This window comes from Capricornis sumatraensis, chromosome 22, assembly GCF_032405125.1.
Source record: "Capricornis sumatraensis isolate serow.1 chromosome 22, serow.2, whole genome shotgun sequence".
NCBI lineage: Eukaryota > Metazoa > Chordata > Mammalia > Artiodactyla > Bovidae > Capricornis > Capricornis sumatraensis.
In genome coordinates this window covers 8,338,995-8,357,139 of record NC_091090.1, presented here as the reverse complement: position 1 = coordinate 8,357,139, position 18,145 = coordinate 8,338,995, and the positions used below count along the sequence as shown (strand labels likewise).

At 46.3% G+C, this 18,145-nt stretch overlaps 1 protein-coding gene across 8 annotated transcripts in view; it reads right to left on the bottom strand.

The window, feature by feature from the left end:
- DST (dystonin) overlaps positions 1–18,145 on the bottom strand; it is a 522,626-nt gene that overhangs the window by 404,377 nt on the left and 100,104 nt on the right. For 4 of the 8 annotated variants that reach the window (XM_068960483.1, XM_068960482.1, XM_068960484.1 and 1 more), the window contains exon 4: positions 13,671–13,878. In XM_068960483.1, the coding sequence (XP_068816584.1) occupies positions 13,671–13,878 (208 nt within the window). Of the gene's footprint in view, positions 1–7,297; positions 7,389–13,670; positions 13,879–18,145 lie in introns of those variants that run through there. The other 4 variants (XM_068960485.1, XM_068960487.1, XM_068960488.1 and 1 more) reach the window with 1 other exon arrangement.

Sequence of the window (18,145 nt, the reverse complement as noted above, 5' to 3'; positions counted from 1 at the left end):
ACGAAGACAAACGGTCCCACTGGCACGGCCAGCATGGAGAACTGTACCACTGAAAATAGGGGAATGTTTTTAATTCACTGGGACAATGGTATCTTTGTATAATGTCTTTAATATCAGGATTCACTGGGAAATATTTTCACCCACTAGAGAAAAATCAGGACTTTGTCAGCTCCCTTTGACGATTCTTTCCAGGAAACATCTCAGGCATGTATCAAGGCAGCCACATTCATCAGTGACATTTACAAAACATAACTCTTTTCAAAAATCTCAACCTAAATACACACTGGAAATGCTCATACTAAAATTCTATTTTATTTTCATGGATATCTACCCACTAGAATATATAATCCAGCTAAGATACAACAGGTTCAAGCTCCAAAGTCTATTTAATATTTGAACTAAATCTCTATGAATTTTTAAACTATTACTTTTAATTTCATGTATCCATTTAAAACACTTCAGAAAGATCTAGTAATAAAATCATAATCATAATTTTTTAAATATGCTTAAAAATACTGTTTCTGCAACATTTCCTGGTCAATATTATGAAACTCAAAATACACAGTTTATATCAAATATACACTTGATGTTCAAATGTCATTGCTACCAGTTTTGGCTATATATTTCAGGAAAACTAACTTCTCGAAGCCTCAATGTTCATATTGGTGAAACAGCAGTAGGTAAATAGATATGAGATTCAGAAATGAGAGATAACTCATTTGCAGTGCACTACACTGTGCCCGTCATATAAGTGCACGTGTGCTGAGTCACTGCAGTCACGTCCAACTCTTTGCAATCCTGCGGACCGTCGCCTGCCATGCTCCTCTGTCCACGGGATTCTCCAGGCAAGAATACTGGCGTGGGTTGCCGTGCCCTCCTCCAGGGGATCTTCCTGACCCAGGGGTCAAACCCAGGTCTCTCATGTCTCCTGCAGTGGTTCCTTACCCCGAGGACCCCCGGGAAGCCCTAACAATGATTAATATTAAGAACTTTTTTCTAATGTTATGTCAACTACACCCCTTTTTAAAAAAGAGGAAAAAGACTATTGCAAAACAGTATTTTCTCTTTTTGATAAATATTTATTTGTGTTGTTGTTCAGTAGCTCAGTTGTGTCCGACTCTGTGCAGCCCCATGGACTGCAGCAGGCCAGCCTTCCCTGTCCTTCACCATCTCCCAGAGCTTGTGCAAAACTCATGTCCATTGAGTCGGTGATGCCATCCAACCATCTCATCCTCTGTCACCCTCCTTTCCTCCTGCCCTCAATCTTTCCCAGCATCAGGGTCTTTTCCATTGAGTCAGCTTTTTGCATCATTTACTGAATTTACTGGATTCCATCCATCTACAGCTAAGGCAAAGGTCTATTTAACAGCAGCTTTAAATGAATTTTTAAAACTTCAAACTATGTTTTGTAATGAACACACACTGTAAGAAATTTTTTACAAATTAAAAAGACCCCAAGTATCTTCAACTGTAACTTCAACAACAAAGTCGTTGCACCCCATCCTGTCCCCACACATACAGCCAACCATCAGCCACGCTGTAAGTTTCTGAAGTAAGCTCCTATTGAAAAAGCCTTCCATCCAAACACCTCAATCTTTCGGTGACTTCCTGAGGCTCCCCTCCCATTCAGCCTCCACACTGTTACCAGAGGTATCTTCCTGAAACTGATCTAACACCCTGGGAAAGATCATGAGAGTTCCCTGCCTAGAGAAGAAACCCCAAATCTGGTCCTGGCTATGGCATGCCAGGCTCTCTTCAACCTGGTCCATATTTAGCCAGATGCATCTTCCCATAACCTCTACCCCATCCCATTCAGCCAAACTCTCCAAATGAGTTCTGTGGTTCTGCTAATGCAACAGAAATGCCCCGCAGACCCTGCCCCTGAGGCTCCCCTCCCTGCCACCTTCAGCCTCTGTCCACGGAAAATCCCACCTGACCTGAAGGACAGAGTTTTCCCCAATACCCAACCCCAGGAGGACTATTTGCTTCCTCTTCTGAATGAAAAGAGAGTCGAGCAGAAAACTGTGACAAATATAATTACATTAAAGGGATAGACCATACAGTGAAATATTACTCAGCCATAAAAAAGAAATAATGCTAGCTGCAGCAACACTGATGAACCTAGATATTATCGTATTAAGTGAACAAGCCAGACAGAGAAAGACAAATATCGTAAGCTATCTCTAATATGCGGCATCTTAAAAACAGATGAAGTGAACTTTAATTTATAAGACAGACTCACAAACAGAGAAAACAAACAGGGTTACCAAAAGGGAAAGCGAGGAGATAAAGTAGGAGCTTGGGATTAACATTTCCATACTACTATATATAAAATAGGTAACCAAGATATTGAGTACAGTTCCTGGTGCTACACAATAGGTCCTTGTTGGCTACCTATTTTATGTCGAGTAGTATGTATATGTTAATTCCAAACTTCTATTTTAGTGGTGGCTTATTAGTTCCATTTTCCTTACCAGGACCTCCTGTTTAAAATAACGCATGTAAATAGTTATTATGGTGCCTGGTCAGGGTGGGCAGTTTCAGTCAGGGTGCTTCCTCTAATACTTTCCTTTCTCCCATCTGGAATTGAGATGCAAAGGCTGGAAGAGCAGCAGCCATCTTGTAACGAGAGACCACCCACATGATGGCCAAGAAGCAACACAGAAGTCTGAGTCCTAGTGGCAAATAGAGGTTCCCCACAGCCCTCCCAGTCCCTGAGAAAAAGAAAACATCATCAACCTGTTTTTTGCTACAGACATCCAAACACAATCTTAACTAACGCTCATCACTAGTCAAACCTATTTCATTTTTTAAAAGAAAAGAAAAGGCCCAGGCTAATACTATCATACCTAGCTACAAACAGCACTAGCATGGTGGGCTGTGCTCAGTCACTCAGCCATATCTGACACTTTGTGACCCCATGGACTGTAGCCCTCCAGACTCTTCAGTCCATGGGATTTCCCAGACAAGAACACTGGAGTGGGTTGCCATTTCCTTCTCCAGGGTTCTTCCCAATCATGATGAAGCCCTATTAACGATCACTCACTACACAACTGACTATGAATCTCGAAGAGGAGATGAAATCTGAAGTCAAGATTTTGCAGAATCCTGAAGCCAGCTGAAAACCACTGAGGTCACAGAGATTGAAGGGGGCAAAGTTCTCTGAAATCTTTACACTCCAGCTTCCAATTCAGCCAGCACCAAAGTTAATTTACACAGTAAAAGATAGGATTTTGACCATCCATGTATCTATGTCTGCCTTAAAAGTGAACTGAAAATGAAAATTACAGCTGGAATAGTTCTCACTTCCTTTTGTCACCATGCACAAAAGCAGAATCACGGGGCCTTAATGTGAAAAAAGGATTAACGCAACTCCTCAGCGTTTTCATGGAAAACAGAAACTTCTGTCTTCTTTTTTAATCAAAGAGGGTTTTTTCATGATCTATATACACAAATTGGAGAAGGAAATGGCAACCCACTCCAGTACTCTTGCCTGGAAAATCCCATGGACAGAAGGGCCTGGTAGGCTACAGTCCATGGGGTCGCTAAGAGTCAGACACGACTGAGCGACTTCACTTTTACTTTTCACTTTCATGCACTGGCGAAGGAAATGGCAACCCACTCCAGTGTTCTTGCCTGGAGAATCCCAGGGACAAAGGGGCCTGGTGGGCTGCCGTCTCTGGGGTCGCACAGAGTCGGACACGACTGAAGCGACTTAGCAGCAGCAGTAGCATACACACAGATACACAGTCATACATAAGTAAGAAATCTGCCACTCAGCTTTCATAGAGAATAATAAGAAACCCTTGTTATAGTTATTTGGGGATAACTGATTAATTTCCAGGTCAATGGAAAAATACTCATTTTCTTGGACCAAAATAATTTACCTTCCTTGTCCATTAAGTGTAAAATGTATAGAATAAAATTCATTGGATTCACATTAGCGCTCTCATTTTCACACTTAATATCAATTTTAAAAATTAACAATGTGTTGAGAAAAGAAAATCTTCCCATCACAGACTCAAACAACAGAATTTCACAGTGACAGCTAATACTAGTAATATAATAATATACAGAAATTAATTCTAAAAACAGTATGTCAGTTGGTTTCCTTATACTGACAAGGAAGACAAGAGGGATGTTGTGCATCTTTTATGCTAACCTACTAAAAATGTTTTATCAGTTCAGTTCAGTTCAGTCACTCAGTCATGTCCGACTCTTTGCGACCCTATGAATTGCAGCACACCAGGCCTCCCTGTCCATCACATCTCCCGGAGTTCACTCAAACTCACGTCCATCGAGTTGGTGATGCCATCCAGCCATCTCATCCTCTGTTGTCCCCTTTTCCTCCTGCCCCCAATCCCTCCAAGCATCAGAGTCTTTTCCAATGATAAATACACTGGATAATTCACCATAAGATATTAAAGAAAGTCACTGATATAGGCTATTTCTAGTATAAACAATAATAAAGAAATATATTTTATTTGTAAATAAACGCTTTTATTCACCCTGCCTCTGGCAATCTGCTGAAGTAATGAGATTTTTTTTTTTTTAATCAGATGCCCTGAACATCCTAGCAACAAATACATTTTATAAGTAAAGGCACTGGAATATGAATCAGAACACTGCACCCTTCTCTGCAGCAAATAGCCCTTTCTGTGTTATTCTAATTCAGCAGACAGTTGCCTCTTTTCACTCAAAAGTAAGGACCAAAGCAAGACCCAAGAATAGACTACACCATAAATAATTAGGGCTCACTCACTTGCCGCTATTCTTGTTCTGATCCAGAAGGCTAGGTTTGAAGTTCTTCCAAAGCCATCTGAGGACTCAACTCTCAACTTCTAAACCTAATAGTCATAATTGCTAACGTTATACATTACTGTAATTCTCCATTTCTGTCAACAGACAAATTCTGAATTTGTTACAGCTGACCCACACGTTCAACAGCTGGGGCATATGATCACTTGGCAACCTGATAACACTCCAGCCAAACGCAAAGTCACCCTGGAATCAAGGAACTTGGTCAGAAATGAAAATCGAAATAAGCTCTCAAGTTCGAATGGGAATGGAAAATGTTTTGAACAATGCACGATTTCAGAAAATGGAACAACTGTACTTTGAAAGTTGAGTGAGCTGACACTCCCTATTCACAGCCTACAATTCTTTTCTGATTAGATCAGCCCCCACAGCAAGTCATCGGGATAATAAGCTCTGTAATGAAGTCATCGAATTGGATACTGATGGGAAATCATAACCGGCTTCAAAACACATCGGGAAACAATGCATTTTCCAGGTCTCTAGCTTTCCACATAGCACACTGGCCAATACTCTTACTTTTCTTTCTAAGACCAGACGAAACACAGAACATCTATAAAGCCGAGGACAAACTGATGACTTATGCATTTTAACACCACAAAGATGAAGGAAACAACCTCTGCTTTTTCAGGAAATTCGGGACTACAAGTTTGAAAAAGTGGATGTGTAAAGTTCCATACTGATTATTAGGCTATAAAAAAATGAGATAAAGCGAAATCGGCAATGACCTGCAGGATCTTCTATTTCCTTTTACTTTCAAAGGCAAATAAAAACCATCTTTTACAGAATGTCCACTTCCTCAAGGCAAGTCAAATCAACACCTCAGTTATTTCTGTGTTCCAAGTCATCTGCAATTACCCACGTGTCACCAAGGTAAAACTTGATGGGACAAAAATTCATACAGCTATCTTTTTTTTTTTTCAAAAGTAAAAAAGGTATTTACTTTCAAGCTTTCAGACTGTTTCTTTCTGACCTTAAAGAACACAGGTGTACCTGTTCCATAAGGTTTATTCAGTTCAGTTCAGTCGCTCAGTCGTGTCCGACTCTTTGCGACCCCATGAATCACAGCACGCCAGGCCTCCCTGTCCATCACCATCTTCTGGAGTTCACTCAAACTCATGTTTATTAGTATATTGCAATATCTCTCATTTTTAAGGTTCTGGAACAACTGATTAAAATCTTATTTTTTCAATGGAAGTATATATGTAAACATGAGTGTACTGGACGTGAACGCATATACAGATGCTACGAATGTGCTTTAGCCTAAAATATCATAGCACTTGCTCAGTGGTAGTATCATACAATAGAGCCTTGGCACAAAGGAATTCTGATTGTCCTGTATACAGAATTCTACATGCATTAAAGGAATGTCAAAAATAAAATATGTTCTAGAAGGAGATGAAACATGTTCATGGGTAGATTTTGAGCTTGGGGGGCGGTGCTTGGAATTTATTCAGTTCAGTATTCTATATTTCTACTTTCTACTAATAGACTTCTAGTGATACATGCATCTTAAACCATATAATCCCCATTCAATTTACAGAAATTGAGTTTCTTAAGATCAAAGCAAATATTCAAAAGAAGCAAGACCACTTGAAACCAACCGATGAAACAGGCCCCGATTCACCATTAATATATTAAGGCTTTTAGCCATCCCTGGGTGTGGAGCGCTTAGGTGGAGCCACAGTTAGGAGACCGCCTGGACATTCTGAAAGACAATGTCCAGAGACTAAAAGACCCTTTAAGATGGGAAAGTGTTCTTTAATCTAACCTCTCATTTACCTATAAAGTCAAAATAAACATAATGCTAAAATGTCAATACTATTTATCACAGAATTTCCCTAACATAAAGGACAGGCAGAAAAATATCTCAAAATATACTCCTTTACCTTTAAATTTACAACAGACTGTGACGAAACTCTTTCATCCATCACACTATCAAGTAACCTTTACGATACGTAGGAATAGATTTAATATAGTCACGAACCATAAACTTTTCAAATAAAATCATTTTAAGAAAAACGATTTGGTGATGCTCTCAGTGGTGAAACAGTCCATTTATTTAAGAAGCCAAGAACCTTTTTTAAGGGTTAACCAATACTCCATATCAAGCAAGGGCAGCAATGCCTTAGTAATCCCACGGAGAAGGAACCGGTAACCACCCTCCCAGCAAGAAGGATGATTATGCGTAGTGCTTAAGAGCTTTTACAAAGGAGAAAAACGCAAGGTGCTTCTTGGAAACCAAACCCCTCCCCCGCACTGTACTGCCCATCCGACAGTGTCTTCCGGGCATCGCCCACTCGGCCACCCTCCCTGCGGTGGGATACGGAATCCCGTCCCCAAAAGACCAGGTTCAGTCCCAGGACTGGTCCAGACACCTGTTTTCTTGTGCCCAAGCAGCAGTGGCTCCTCTCAAGCAAAGGAGACGGTCACCCCGCAGGTCTGCGCCCCGCCCAGGCGGGGGGATGGGGGGGCGACATACCTTTGTACCTCTCCAGGACATCCTCGTAGGCCTGGAGGTACTCCTGCTCGTCCACGCACAGGTAAGCGGCCGGAGAGAGGTACCCCGCCATGCCCAGGTTTATCTCAGCGGGGACCGGCCGAGCCCCCTCTCCCGCTCGAAACCTGGACAGGACCGCAGTCAGCGAGGGGCAGCCGCGGGCACGGAAACGCGAGGGGAGGGCAGGCCGGGGTGAGCGCCGGGGCGCACAGGGGGTCAGCCGGGGAGACGCCCCGGGGACTCAGCGACGGTCCGTGCAGGCGAGCCCGGCGGCGGCGCGCGGCGCCACGCGGCGCTGGGGAGCCCGGGGCGGCGGGCGCCTGCACCCTCGGCAGCTGAGGCGGCGGCCGCCCGGGCCCGGCTCTGCGCGCCCGCTCGGGGCCGGGAGGACGCGCGCGCTGCTGCCTCCGCCCGCGGTGCTCCGCGGCGCATCTGCGGCATTTCCTGGCGGCCGCGCCGCAGACGCGCGCCCGCGCCCGGGAGGGGGAGCGCGGGGAGGGGGCGGGCGAGAGGGCGGGCGGGCGGCGGCCTCCGGCGGGCAGCGCCCGGCCCCTCCCCGGCCCGCCCTCCCCGGGCGCGGGCCGCTGCCCGGATCCCAGGGGCGAGGTTTCTATTTGGGACCTACAACAGGTGCCTGGGAAACAAAGCCGTGGATCGCGCCTCCCGCGCTCGCAACCCCCGCGGGGCTCCGGGAGAGACCGGGGGAGCCTCCGGGACCGGCCGGCCGCGCGGAAGGGCCGGGCCCCGCGGCAACGCGGGACGCACGGGCGGGGGAGCCGGGGTCCGCGCCTCGGGGGCCGCCTGCGCCTGCGCGCCCCCGGCCCAGCCGGCGGCCCCTCCCTGCCGCCCCCCAGAGCCTGGCCGCGCCGCTGCGCCGCCAGAGACACCAGGCTCCGCCACCCGCTCCTCCCCGCCGCGGATCACCCCGATGGGGCCAAGTGACTTAGCCTGTCTTCATCAGGATAATCATATCATAAAGTTCATCATATCATATCATCATATCACAAACTTGTGACATGTCAACATTGTCCGTGTTCGCTGTTATTGTTATCAGATGAGCCACTTTATTGTTGCCTCTGACTGATGACTCTGGCCACATCTCCCCTCCCTATTTCTTCTTTCATGAGTACTGACCTTTTGTCCTTGATGAGTCTTTTTTTCTTTTTTAGTGATGTGAATCTGGACCATTTTCCATGATTTGTTACATGGGAATGAGCAGTCTTGAGAACACTGTATACTCTGGATAAAACTTCCTTAAGTTAGAATTGGAAAGCTTTACTTCGCATTAGTTGGCCTATTTTTGTGACCCCAAACAGAACAAGACCACACTTCTCTATTCTATTCTATTCTCTATTCTATTCTCTATTCTATCCTGACCTCTGACCTGAGTTTGATCTCACATCCCACTTGATCACTAGAGTTTTCTTGCAACTTGACATGCATTTATGTGCATATTAGTTCATGAAGCAACAAGCATGGACCATATGGGACACCTAGAACTGAAAGGGTTAGCAATTCGATCCCTAAGAGTCATTCCATTTACAAATCACATATGTACAAATAAATCTCTCGGAACTCTCCCGTCTCTCATGGACATAGAGAACAGAGTTGTGGCTGCCAGGGGGTACAGGCTTGGGGGAGGAATGGCATGGGAGCTTGGGATGAGCAGATGCAAACTATTATATATATGATGGGTAAACAACCAGGTCCTACTGTACAGCACAGGGAACTATATTCAGTATCCTGTGATAACCATGATGGAAAAATATGAAAAAAAAGTATATATACATATATATATAACTGAATCACTGCTGCTGTATAGCAGAAATTAACACAACATTGTAAATCAATTTTACTTCAATTAAAAAAAATTTTAACTGTCTTGTCTCTCCACAATGAGTAAGGTCAATGCCTTAATCAGAAATTGACACCCAGTAGCTTCCCTGATAGCTCAGCTGGTAAAGAATCTGCCTGCAATGCAGGAGACCCCGGTTCAACTCCTGGGTCCAGAAGATCTACTGGCGAAGGGACAGATACCCGCTCCAGTATTCCTGGGCTTCCCTGGTGGCTCAGCTGGTGAAGAATCCGCCCACAACGCGGGAGACCTGGGTTTGATCCCTGGGTTGGGAAGATCCCCTGAAGAAGGGAAAGGCTACCCACCCCAGTATTCTGGCCTGGAGAATTCCATGGACTGTATAGTCCATGGGGTCACAAAGAGTCGGACTCGACTAAGCGACTTTCGCAAGCACCCAGTTTTGTGAATATAATCACTGTACACTCAAGTGATTTTTAACTGTTCATTTAAGGTTCATTTAGTGTATTCCACAAGGAAGCGGCAAAGACACAGCAGTTTAGAGCCTGGTCCCTCAAGTCAAGATGGCCTGAATTCAGATCCCAGCTCCACCACTTCCTAGAACCTCGGGAAGAGTCTCTCCTCTTTTGGCAGATTTATGGCCTGAAAAAAATGGAGAAAATAAGAGTGTGTGTGCTCAGTCACTTGGTCGTGTCCAACTCTTTGCAATCCAATGCAAAGTAACCCTCCAGGCTCCTCTGTCCATGGAATGTTTCAGGCAAGAATACTGGAGTGGATTGCCATTTCCTACTCCAGGGGATCTTCCCGACCCAGGGATCGAGCCCGTGTCTTTTGGGTCTCCTGCATTGGCAGGTGGATTCTTTACCACTGTGCCACCTGGGAAGCCCTGAAAATAACAGTGCCTACTTCACAAAATTGTCAAGAAACCTGAATGAGATAACCTATGGGCTTTCCCTTGTGGCTCAGTTGCTAAAATATCCGCTTGCCATGTGAGAGACCTGGGTTCAATCCCTGGGTTGGGAAGATCCCCTAGAGAAAGGAAAGGCTATCCACTCCAGTATTTTGACCTGGAGAATTCCATGGACTGTATATACAGAGTCGGACATGACTGGGAGACTCTCACTTTAGCTTTTCATCAGGTGCCTATAAGAGCACAGGGCCATCAGTGAGCCCTCACTCACAGAGCATTTACCATGTGTCAGGGAATCTCCAAAATGCTTTGCATTTACTACTTTAATCCCCATAGGCACGGTCCTTGGATAGACAAAATGAAGGTAAGAAGTAAACGTTCAGTAAATTGTCCAAGAAAACACAACCGGTTTGTCATAGAGGAGGAATTAAAATCCAAAGTCTAACTCTGCCAAGATCTTTCAATTCTTCACTTCAAAGAATTCACATGGGACAAATATCCATAGTTTAAAATAGCATCGTCACTAACCAACCATGTACCTTCACAAGCACCTCAAGACTGAAAAACCCAGCTTGCGATATCCTGCAGGTAAAAACAGCAGATCTGCCTGGTACGATGTTAAAGAAAACAAAGCCCCTTTCCTTCCATGTTACCATGTCATTATCACCTTGACCCCTGAGAGATCAGGAGAGCATATATGGCATGACAGGCTCAGATTTTTACATGAAGACACTGCGATAAATGCAGAATCACTTTTAAAATTATGAAGTATCAGACATGTGACACCATCGCCAGGAAATGAACATCTGATTATCTCATCGCACTGCTTTTTACATCTTAAAGTGATTCTGCACCATTGACAGCTAAATAGTCCAGTCTCCGCAGAATTGCTCCAAAACATCCTAACGGTTCCCACTCTTCCCTACAAATCCCAGGCTTCAGCTGCACAGATGACTTGCAGTTTCCACCTGAACCCACCTCCCTGCTGAGTGTTTGCAGCTCCACACCGCGGAAGTGCCTTCCAGCTCGCACCAGTCCATCAGACTCATGAAACCTCCCCTCCCACAGCGAGCCCCACAGCAGCCCTTCAGGAAGCTGCCAGCCTCCTCTTGGTCTGGGGTAATCAGACTCTCCTTCTGGGTGCTCCTCATCCAGGCCCTCAGAGCGGTCACAGCTGGCCTCTCACCGTGCTGTGACTCACTCGAGTGTGAAGTTAGCACTGCTTTCAAGGCAGAACCGACTGCACACCTTCATGTTGTCCCAGAAGCGTAATAAACATGTATTGAACGTGAGTGACTAACGGGATCCCCAAAACCATATGGTCTTCTCCACTCGAGACATTTCCTCATTCCGTTCTATTTTTACAACCTTAAACATAAATAACCGTGTTCAACTTTCAATTCCTTTATTACTAAATAATAAACACAGTGGACATCCCCACACCCTTTCTGACCCTTGCCCTGTCTAGGGATGAACTTCACAGACAGGTTAGGTTTCAGGCCAAGTACGAAAATGCCTAATAAAATGAGAAGCTGAAACCTGAATGATATGTTTTCCAGCTCTCCACTGTACCACATCCCCTCAGATGACCCGACCCCTTACCCTCATCCTGGATGCTGTGTGGCAAATTTAACACATAATATACGTGAACTTCATAGTTTAGCCACATGATGATGAAACAGCTGTTTATAGACAGACCCCTCTGTGTGTAAGCATGGATGTGATTTGTGTGCAATAGCCAATTTACCAGTGTTTATTTTAAACATGGTCATTAGTACACATCCATACTAGAGCCGCTTATTCTGTCTGTTGTTTTATTTTCTTTTGTTCTATTTTTGAAGAACTAATGTAATCTTAAAAGTCTGTACCTTGGAGGTCTCCAGTGCAGCAACTACCGCTAATTTCATAGCAAACCCTTTACAGTAAGTAAGGTGTGGCCTCGCCCTCACAGAGCTGAGACTCCCCTGACCCCAGCGCCCACTTTTCCACTGCACCCCATCAGAAGCCCCAGGTCCTCCATTCCCCACCGGGCATACACACCGCCTGCTACTACCGCCAGCCGCAGCTGGCTGCCTGTCTAGTAGTTTATGTAATCTCCTCCCCCGACAAACAGGTGCCCGTCCTTCTCCCCTAGCCCCTCCTTCAATACCAAAAGCAAAATGCCCATCTCTGCCACGTCCATCAAAACTCTCAGCCCAGGAGCACCTTCCGCCATCCAGGCATCCTGCTTTGGAGACGCAGGCTTGCCACAGAGCACCACCTGTCACCGTCTTCCCTTTCTGCCGAGACAAGTATCTGGTACCCTGGTTCCGGCACTGTCTCCTCCGCCCCCTGGGGGTGTCATGACCAGGCAGGGAATCCGGCCTTGGTGACCAGACTCTCTGGTGCCCACTCAGCCCTCTGCGACCCCCCCAGCCGCCCTGCTCACTCTCCCTTGGCTCCCAAACTGTCTCCATCCTCCCTGCCCTGCCTGCCTCCACCCTCCACGTCAAAGGCCTGGGTGAGACCAGCCAGCATCTCACAAAAGAAGCCAGAAGAAGCTCAAGGCTGTTGCCCCAGAAACCCAGATGAGAGAATGGCTGGCTGGGCGCTGTTTATTTTTCCCGTAATCAGAAAATCCCACTGGGGGGACCCTCGGGGGACTCTCAGCTGCCACGGTGGCCAGGATCTGAGCTAGTCCCCTGCAGCCCCCTAGAAGGTAGGCAAGTCCCAGCTCTGCATGATGGTGGGAAGCAAGAGAAACTGAGTGGGCAGGGGCCTGGGAGGGAGAGAGGGAGGGGGAAAAGGCCCAATCCACAGTAAAAATCAACTCTGGTAAGCACCTCGCCTTTGGCCTTTCAAGAGAGCCTCCCCGGGACACACCCCAACCTACCCCACTGCCGTTTCTGAGAAAAAAATTAGGTAACAACCATCTCAAAAAGCGTAGCTCGTATATACACAAACCACACGGGCACTGCAGGCTGGGGGATAGATTTCCACAGAAGGCTCAGCTTGCAGCTGAGTAAAACAAGCCATCCCTTCTGGGACCTACAGGCAGTGCAAGGGAACACCAGGTAACAGAAGAGAAACACGGGTCCCTCCCATGTATTAATTAATCAGGGATGCGTGATGGCTAAACCCTCAAAAGCACCAAAGGGAGGGGCTGCTATGAACACATGATGCTAATAGAGACGCTATGCTTAAGAAAAAAAAACTGTAGAGAGCCCTACGCAATCTTGGGTACCAGAACCCAGGAATCTAGCCCCCTGATAAATCTGGTGGCTTGAAGCTCCCAGGCAAACAGAGAAAGGAAGCTTCCAGCAAACACACTGTGAAACACTGAATTAATACTTTCAGACTGTCACGGTGGCGACTGCACATAAATAGGAAACTTCAGTGCAGATGCCTGTAAATATCCTCTTGGTTTCAAAGATATCGGTTCCTCCAACCAGACGACAGGGCCAAACAGCTTAGTCACTAGCAGACAGGGCCAATTGCTCCTTCGATAAAATCGGGACAGAAAGTAAACATGGTCATCCTCCTCCCCCACCTTAAGCCTCAGCTCCCGGCCAGACAGGGACCCCGGGGAGCCGGTGGGTGAATTTCCACCTCTCTGCAGCCCCCAGCCAGGCCCCCCTGCCGCTGGCTCTTACCTGCGATCCTAAGCACTGCCCTCTCCGCGGGGTCCAGCACCGAGCCCCCGTGGATCTTTCTTTTCGATCGCTCATGTTTAGGCAAATTCCAGGGTAAGGTGTCTCCAGGAGCTGGAGATGCAGAGCCAGATTTCTGGCTGAAATCATCTTCGTCGGAAAAATCCGCAGAGGAAGACATGGAGCAGCGATAGGACGCGTTCCCGGAGCTCTACAGGGGATGACACAGAGGAAAGCATCAACGGCAGGCACTCGCGTCAGCTCGTCCATTTCAGCAGCCCCCTCCCTGCCCCCAAAGGGAGTCCGCCGTCCCGCACCCTCCTCCGCGCGGCGGGGGGACGCGTCCCAGGGCCGACCCCAGTGCTCACCATCTTCTCTGGGCCCCGGCTCCAACCCCAGCCACAAGGCCTGGGCAGCTCCGGTTCCAGGAAGATGGGCACCCAAGTGTGTGGCCTGTGGTTCGGCCACCAGCTCACAGATGACTGGCCCAACAATGAAGCCAGAATCCACAGCCTTCCTGTTACAAATCTATAGTATCTGGCTCCCCCACCAGGCCGGGACCGAGATTTTCCATTACGAGCTGCTGCTTAATTCATTAATGCAACTCGCTCCAAGTTGCAAACACAAAGCACAAACGCAGGATGCTGAGTCCTGACTCCTTTCCGCTTCCCCTCCCAGTCTCCCCTCCGACCAGGTTTGAGCCCCTCGTCCTTTTCAGTTCATTTTTTTTCCTGAGTTTGAAGCTAGTTCCCAGACTCTTCTGGAGGAAGGAGGGAGGAGGGGCTGATTCTGAGAAGAGCCTTTTCTGCAGACCTGGAGGGCACAAAAGGCTGTTTGCAGAAGCCAAAGGCAGCGCCAGTAAACAAACGTCTGAACTGGGTTTAGAGCTCTCGAGATCATATAAACTTCGAGCAGACGAACAGCTGCCAGCGATGGAGACGGAGGGATGCGGAGGGGAGGGGCAAGAGCTCCCCGGCCCGGCCCGCCCCGTCATCACAGGGGGAAACCGGAGACGCGGTTGGATCAGCGTGCACCGCCTGAGCTCGGTTCTCCCTCCAGGAGCGGAGCCGGGCGCAGGGCGTGTCCAGCTCTGTTTGCCCCGCAGGGAAAAGGCACAGGTCATTAGCCTCTTTTAGTTGGGTTAAGTTTGTGATAATTTAGTGAGCCACTCATTTACCATGAAAAGAGGCTAACTGTGCGGAGAATAGGCTTACAAACAAGATAAAGCATCCACGGGAGGAAAAAAAAAAAACAGGCTGTGTGACAACCTCCCAAAGCATGCGGGATAAACCAGAAGTGAATCAGGACCTGGCCTGCGCCTAGTCAGGCATGACCGACGTGAGGTCCTGATGCACACCTAGTGACCAACACCATTTTAAAAGCAAACGTACTATTTCCTGCAAAGTGTCTAATATTTATCTTTGGCTTTACTCTTTCCCCTCAAAGGCAGTTTTCCATTTTACATGAAACGAATCGCTTTGGCTAATTATCAATTTATTGCGTGTGACGCCCTGAGTGTTTTCTTAGTGGAAATCGTGTACTGCTGCTGCTGCTGCTAAGTTGCTTCAGTCGTGTACGACTTTGTGTAACTCCATAGACGGCAGCCCACCAGGCTCCCCCATCCCTGGGATTCTCTAGGCAAGAACACTGGAGTGGGTTGCCATTTCCTTCTCCAATGCATGAAAGTGAAAAGTGAAAGTGAAGTCGCTCAGTTGTGTCTGACCCTCAGCGACCCCATGGACTGCAGCCCACCAGGCTCCTCGGTCCATGGGATTTTCCAGGCAAGAATAGTGGAGTGGGGTGCCCTTGCCTTCTCCGGGAAATCGTGTACTAGGCAAATAAATAAATACCACTGATTTTCTGTATTCACTGGAATCCACAGAGTTGTGAGGAGGCATTAAGTCAGTCACAGGATGCTACCATCAACCTACTTTATTTTCCATGTTTTTTCTGAAAATTCGTCTTGAGCTCTATAAGGCTGTGATGCTGGGTAGGTCTGTGAAAAAGGATGACATTCTTAAAGACTTTCAAAAGGGTAACAGGTTTCCTTGGTTGCCTTCTGTCTTCCTTAAACTGGCTTCCTACCTGTCCTTACGAAAGGTCATCTTTTATCTGTGAGCTTCTATTTCTTGTTGTTTCATGCACTCCAAATGACTACTCCAAGTGAGAGTAGTCATTTGATTGTTTAGAGACAGACGTGGGGAATAGACGGTTAAAGGACTGCCTCCATCCAAAAACTCTGATTATTGATTTTTGTAGATGAAGTAAATTTTTCTAACAATTAGAGTCTCAGCTAATGGAAGAGCAAAACATGATTTATGCCATGACATAAACACCACTCATCACCCAGCCAGATGGGATCATTTACGACCCTGGACCCAAGGGTGTTTGACTGGTACAGCCTCTAATCTGGACGTGTCTTTGGTGAACGGTAAAAGAGAAAGGAAGACAAGGCAATCGGCAGCACCTCCTTCAACACAGCACATGGAAATACACACGCAGACAGGGGGAAAGCACGCTGGCTTGTACACAGCGAACTCTCTCCCAGGCTACAGGACTCGAGTGCTAACCATCAAAGCATTTGGTTTTTCCCCGCAACAATCTTCATGGACAGTTTTTAAATATAAGGTAAACTATACAAAATTAGGCCCATGTGAACCTTGAAAATTGAGAACAGATTTTTTTTTATCATTTACATGCTTCATATTCTGAGAATGACCTTTTAATTCACTTTTTAAATTTTAGACATATGCACTCAACAGTACAGAAATTTTTTTCTATATCTTTTTAGCCTTATCTGGCTGCTTTATTGAATTTGAATTTTCTATTTTAATTGGTGGTGTTTGCTGTTGGCTCTTTAGCTGCCAACAAGATAGAGACTAAATTGGTCACTTTGTAAGGGCTACTGAATGTAGTCTTTTAGGTTACAAGTGTGTGATTAAATGAATGCTTTTATTTTAATGAATGAAGGTTGTCTATGGTTTCTGTCTTCAAATTTGGGGAAAATATATTTCAAATCTTAATAAATTTGCATTCCTTCTAATGTCAGTGGCATCCATGCTAGTGAATAAAGCAGACTTTCTAAATCAAGCGTTTCAGGTGGGAGGCTGAAAATTCCATCACTCACCTCTCCTTTCCTAGTATCAGGCAAACTGGATGAACCATTGATAACTGTTTTTCTGTTTCTTTTTCATTTTTTAAAATATTTGATGAGGTGAAAGAAGAGAGTGAAAAAGCTGGCTTAAAACTAAGATCATGGCATCTGGTCCCATCACTTTGTGACAAATAGAAGCAGAAAAAGTAGAAGCAGTGACAGATTCTCTTGGGCTCCAAAATCACTGCAGACGGTGACTGCAGCCCTGAAATTAAAAGACACATGCTCCTTGGAAGGAAACCTATGACAAACCTAAAGAGCATATTAAAAAGCAAAGACATCACTTGGCCAACAAAGGTCTGTACAATCAAGGCTATGGTTTTTCCAGCAGCCCTGTACAGATGTGAGAGTTGGACCATAAAGAAGGCTGAGCACTGAATAGTTGATGCTTTTGAATTATGGTGTTGGAGAAGATTCTTGAGAGTCCCTTGGACTGCAAGGAGATCAAACCCGTCAATCCTAAAGGAAATCAACCATGAATATTCATTGGAAGGACTGATGCTGAAGCTGAAGCTCCAATACTTTGGCCACCTGATGCAAAGAGCAGACTCATTGGAAAACACCCTGATGCTGGGAAAGATTGAAGGCAAAAAGAGAAGGGGGCAGCAGAGGATGAGATGGTTGCTGCTGCTGCTGCTGCTGCTGCTAAGTCGCTTTGGTGGTGTCCAACTCTGTGCAACCCCATAGACGGCAGCCCACCAGGCTCTGCCGTCCCTGGGATTCTCCAGGCAAGAACACTGGAGTGGGTTGCCACCATCTTCTCCGATGAGATGGTTATATAGCATCAATGACTCAATGGACATGAATTTGAGCAAACTCTGGGAAATGGTGAAGGACCAAAAAGCCTGGCCTGCTACAGTCCATGGCGTTGCAAAGAGTCGGACAAGACTTAGCGACTGAACAACAAATTGAAGTATAGTTGATTTACAATGTTGTGTTAGTTTCAGATGTACAGCAAAGTGATCCAGTTATACATACGTACATATATATATATTCTTCTTCCTGAGAACGGATTAAAATGAAGCTGCTTTGAAGTCGACTGACCCTCCAAAACTATTCTTTACTAATCTGAAATGATTTGCCACTTCACACGGAGAAGGCAATGGCACCCCACTCCAGCATTCTTGCCTGGAAAATCCCATGGACCGAGGAGCCTGGTAGGCTGCAGTCCATGGGGTCGCTAAGAGTCAGGCACGACTGAGCAACTTCACTTTCACTTTTCACGTTCATGCATTGGAGAAGGAAGTGGCAACCCACTCCAGTGTTCTTGCCTGGAGAATCCCAGGGACAGAGGAGCCTAGTGGGCTGCCATCTATCGGGTCGC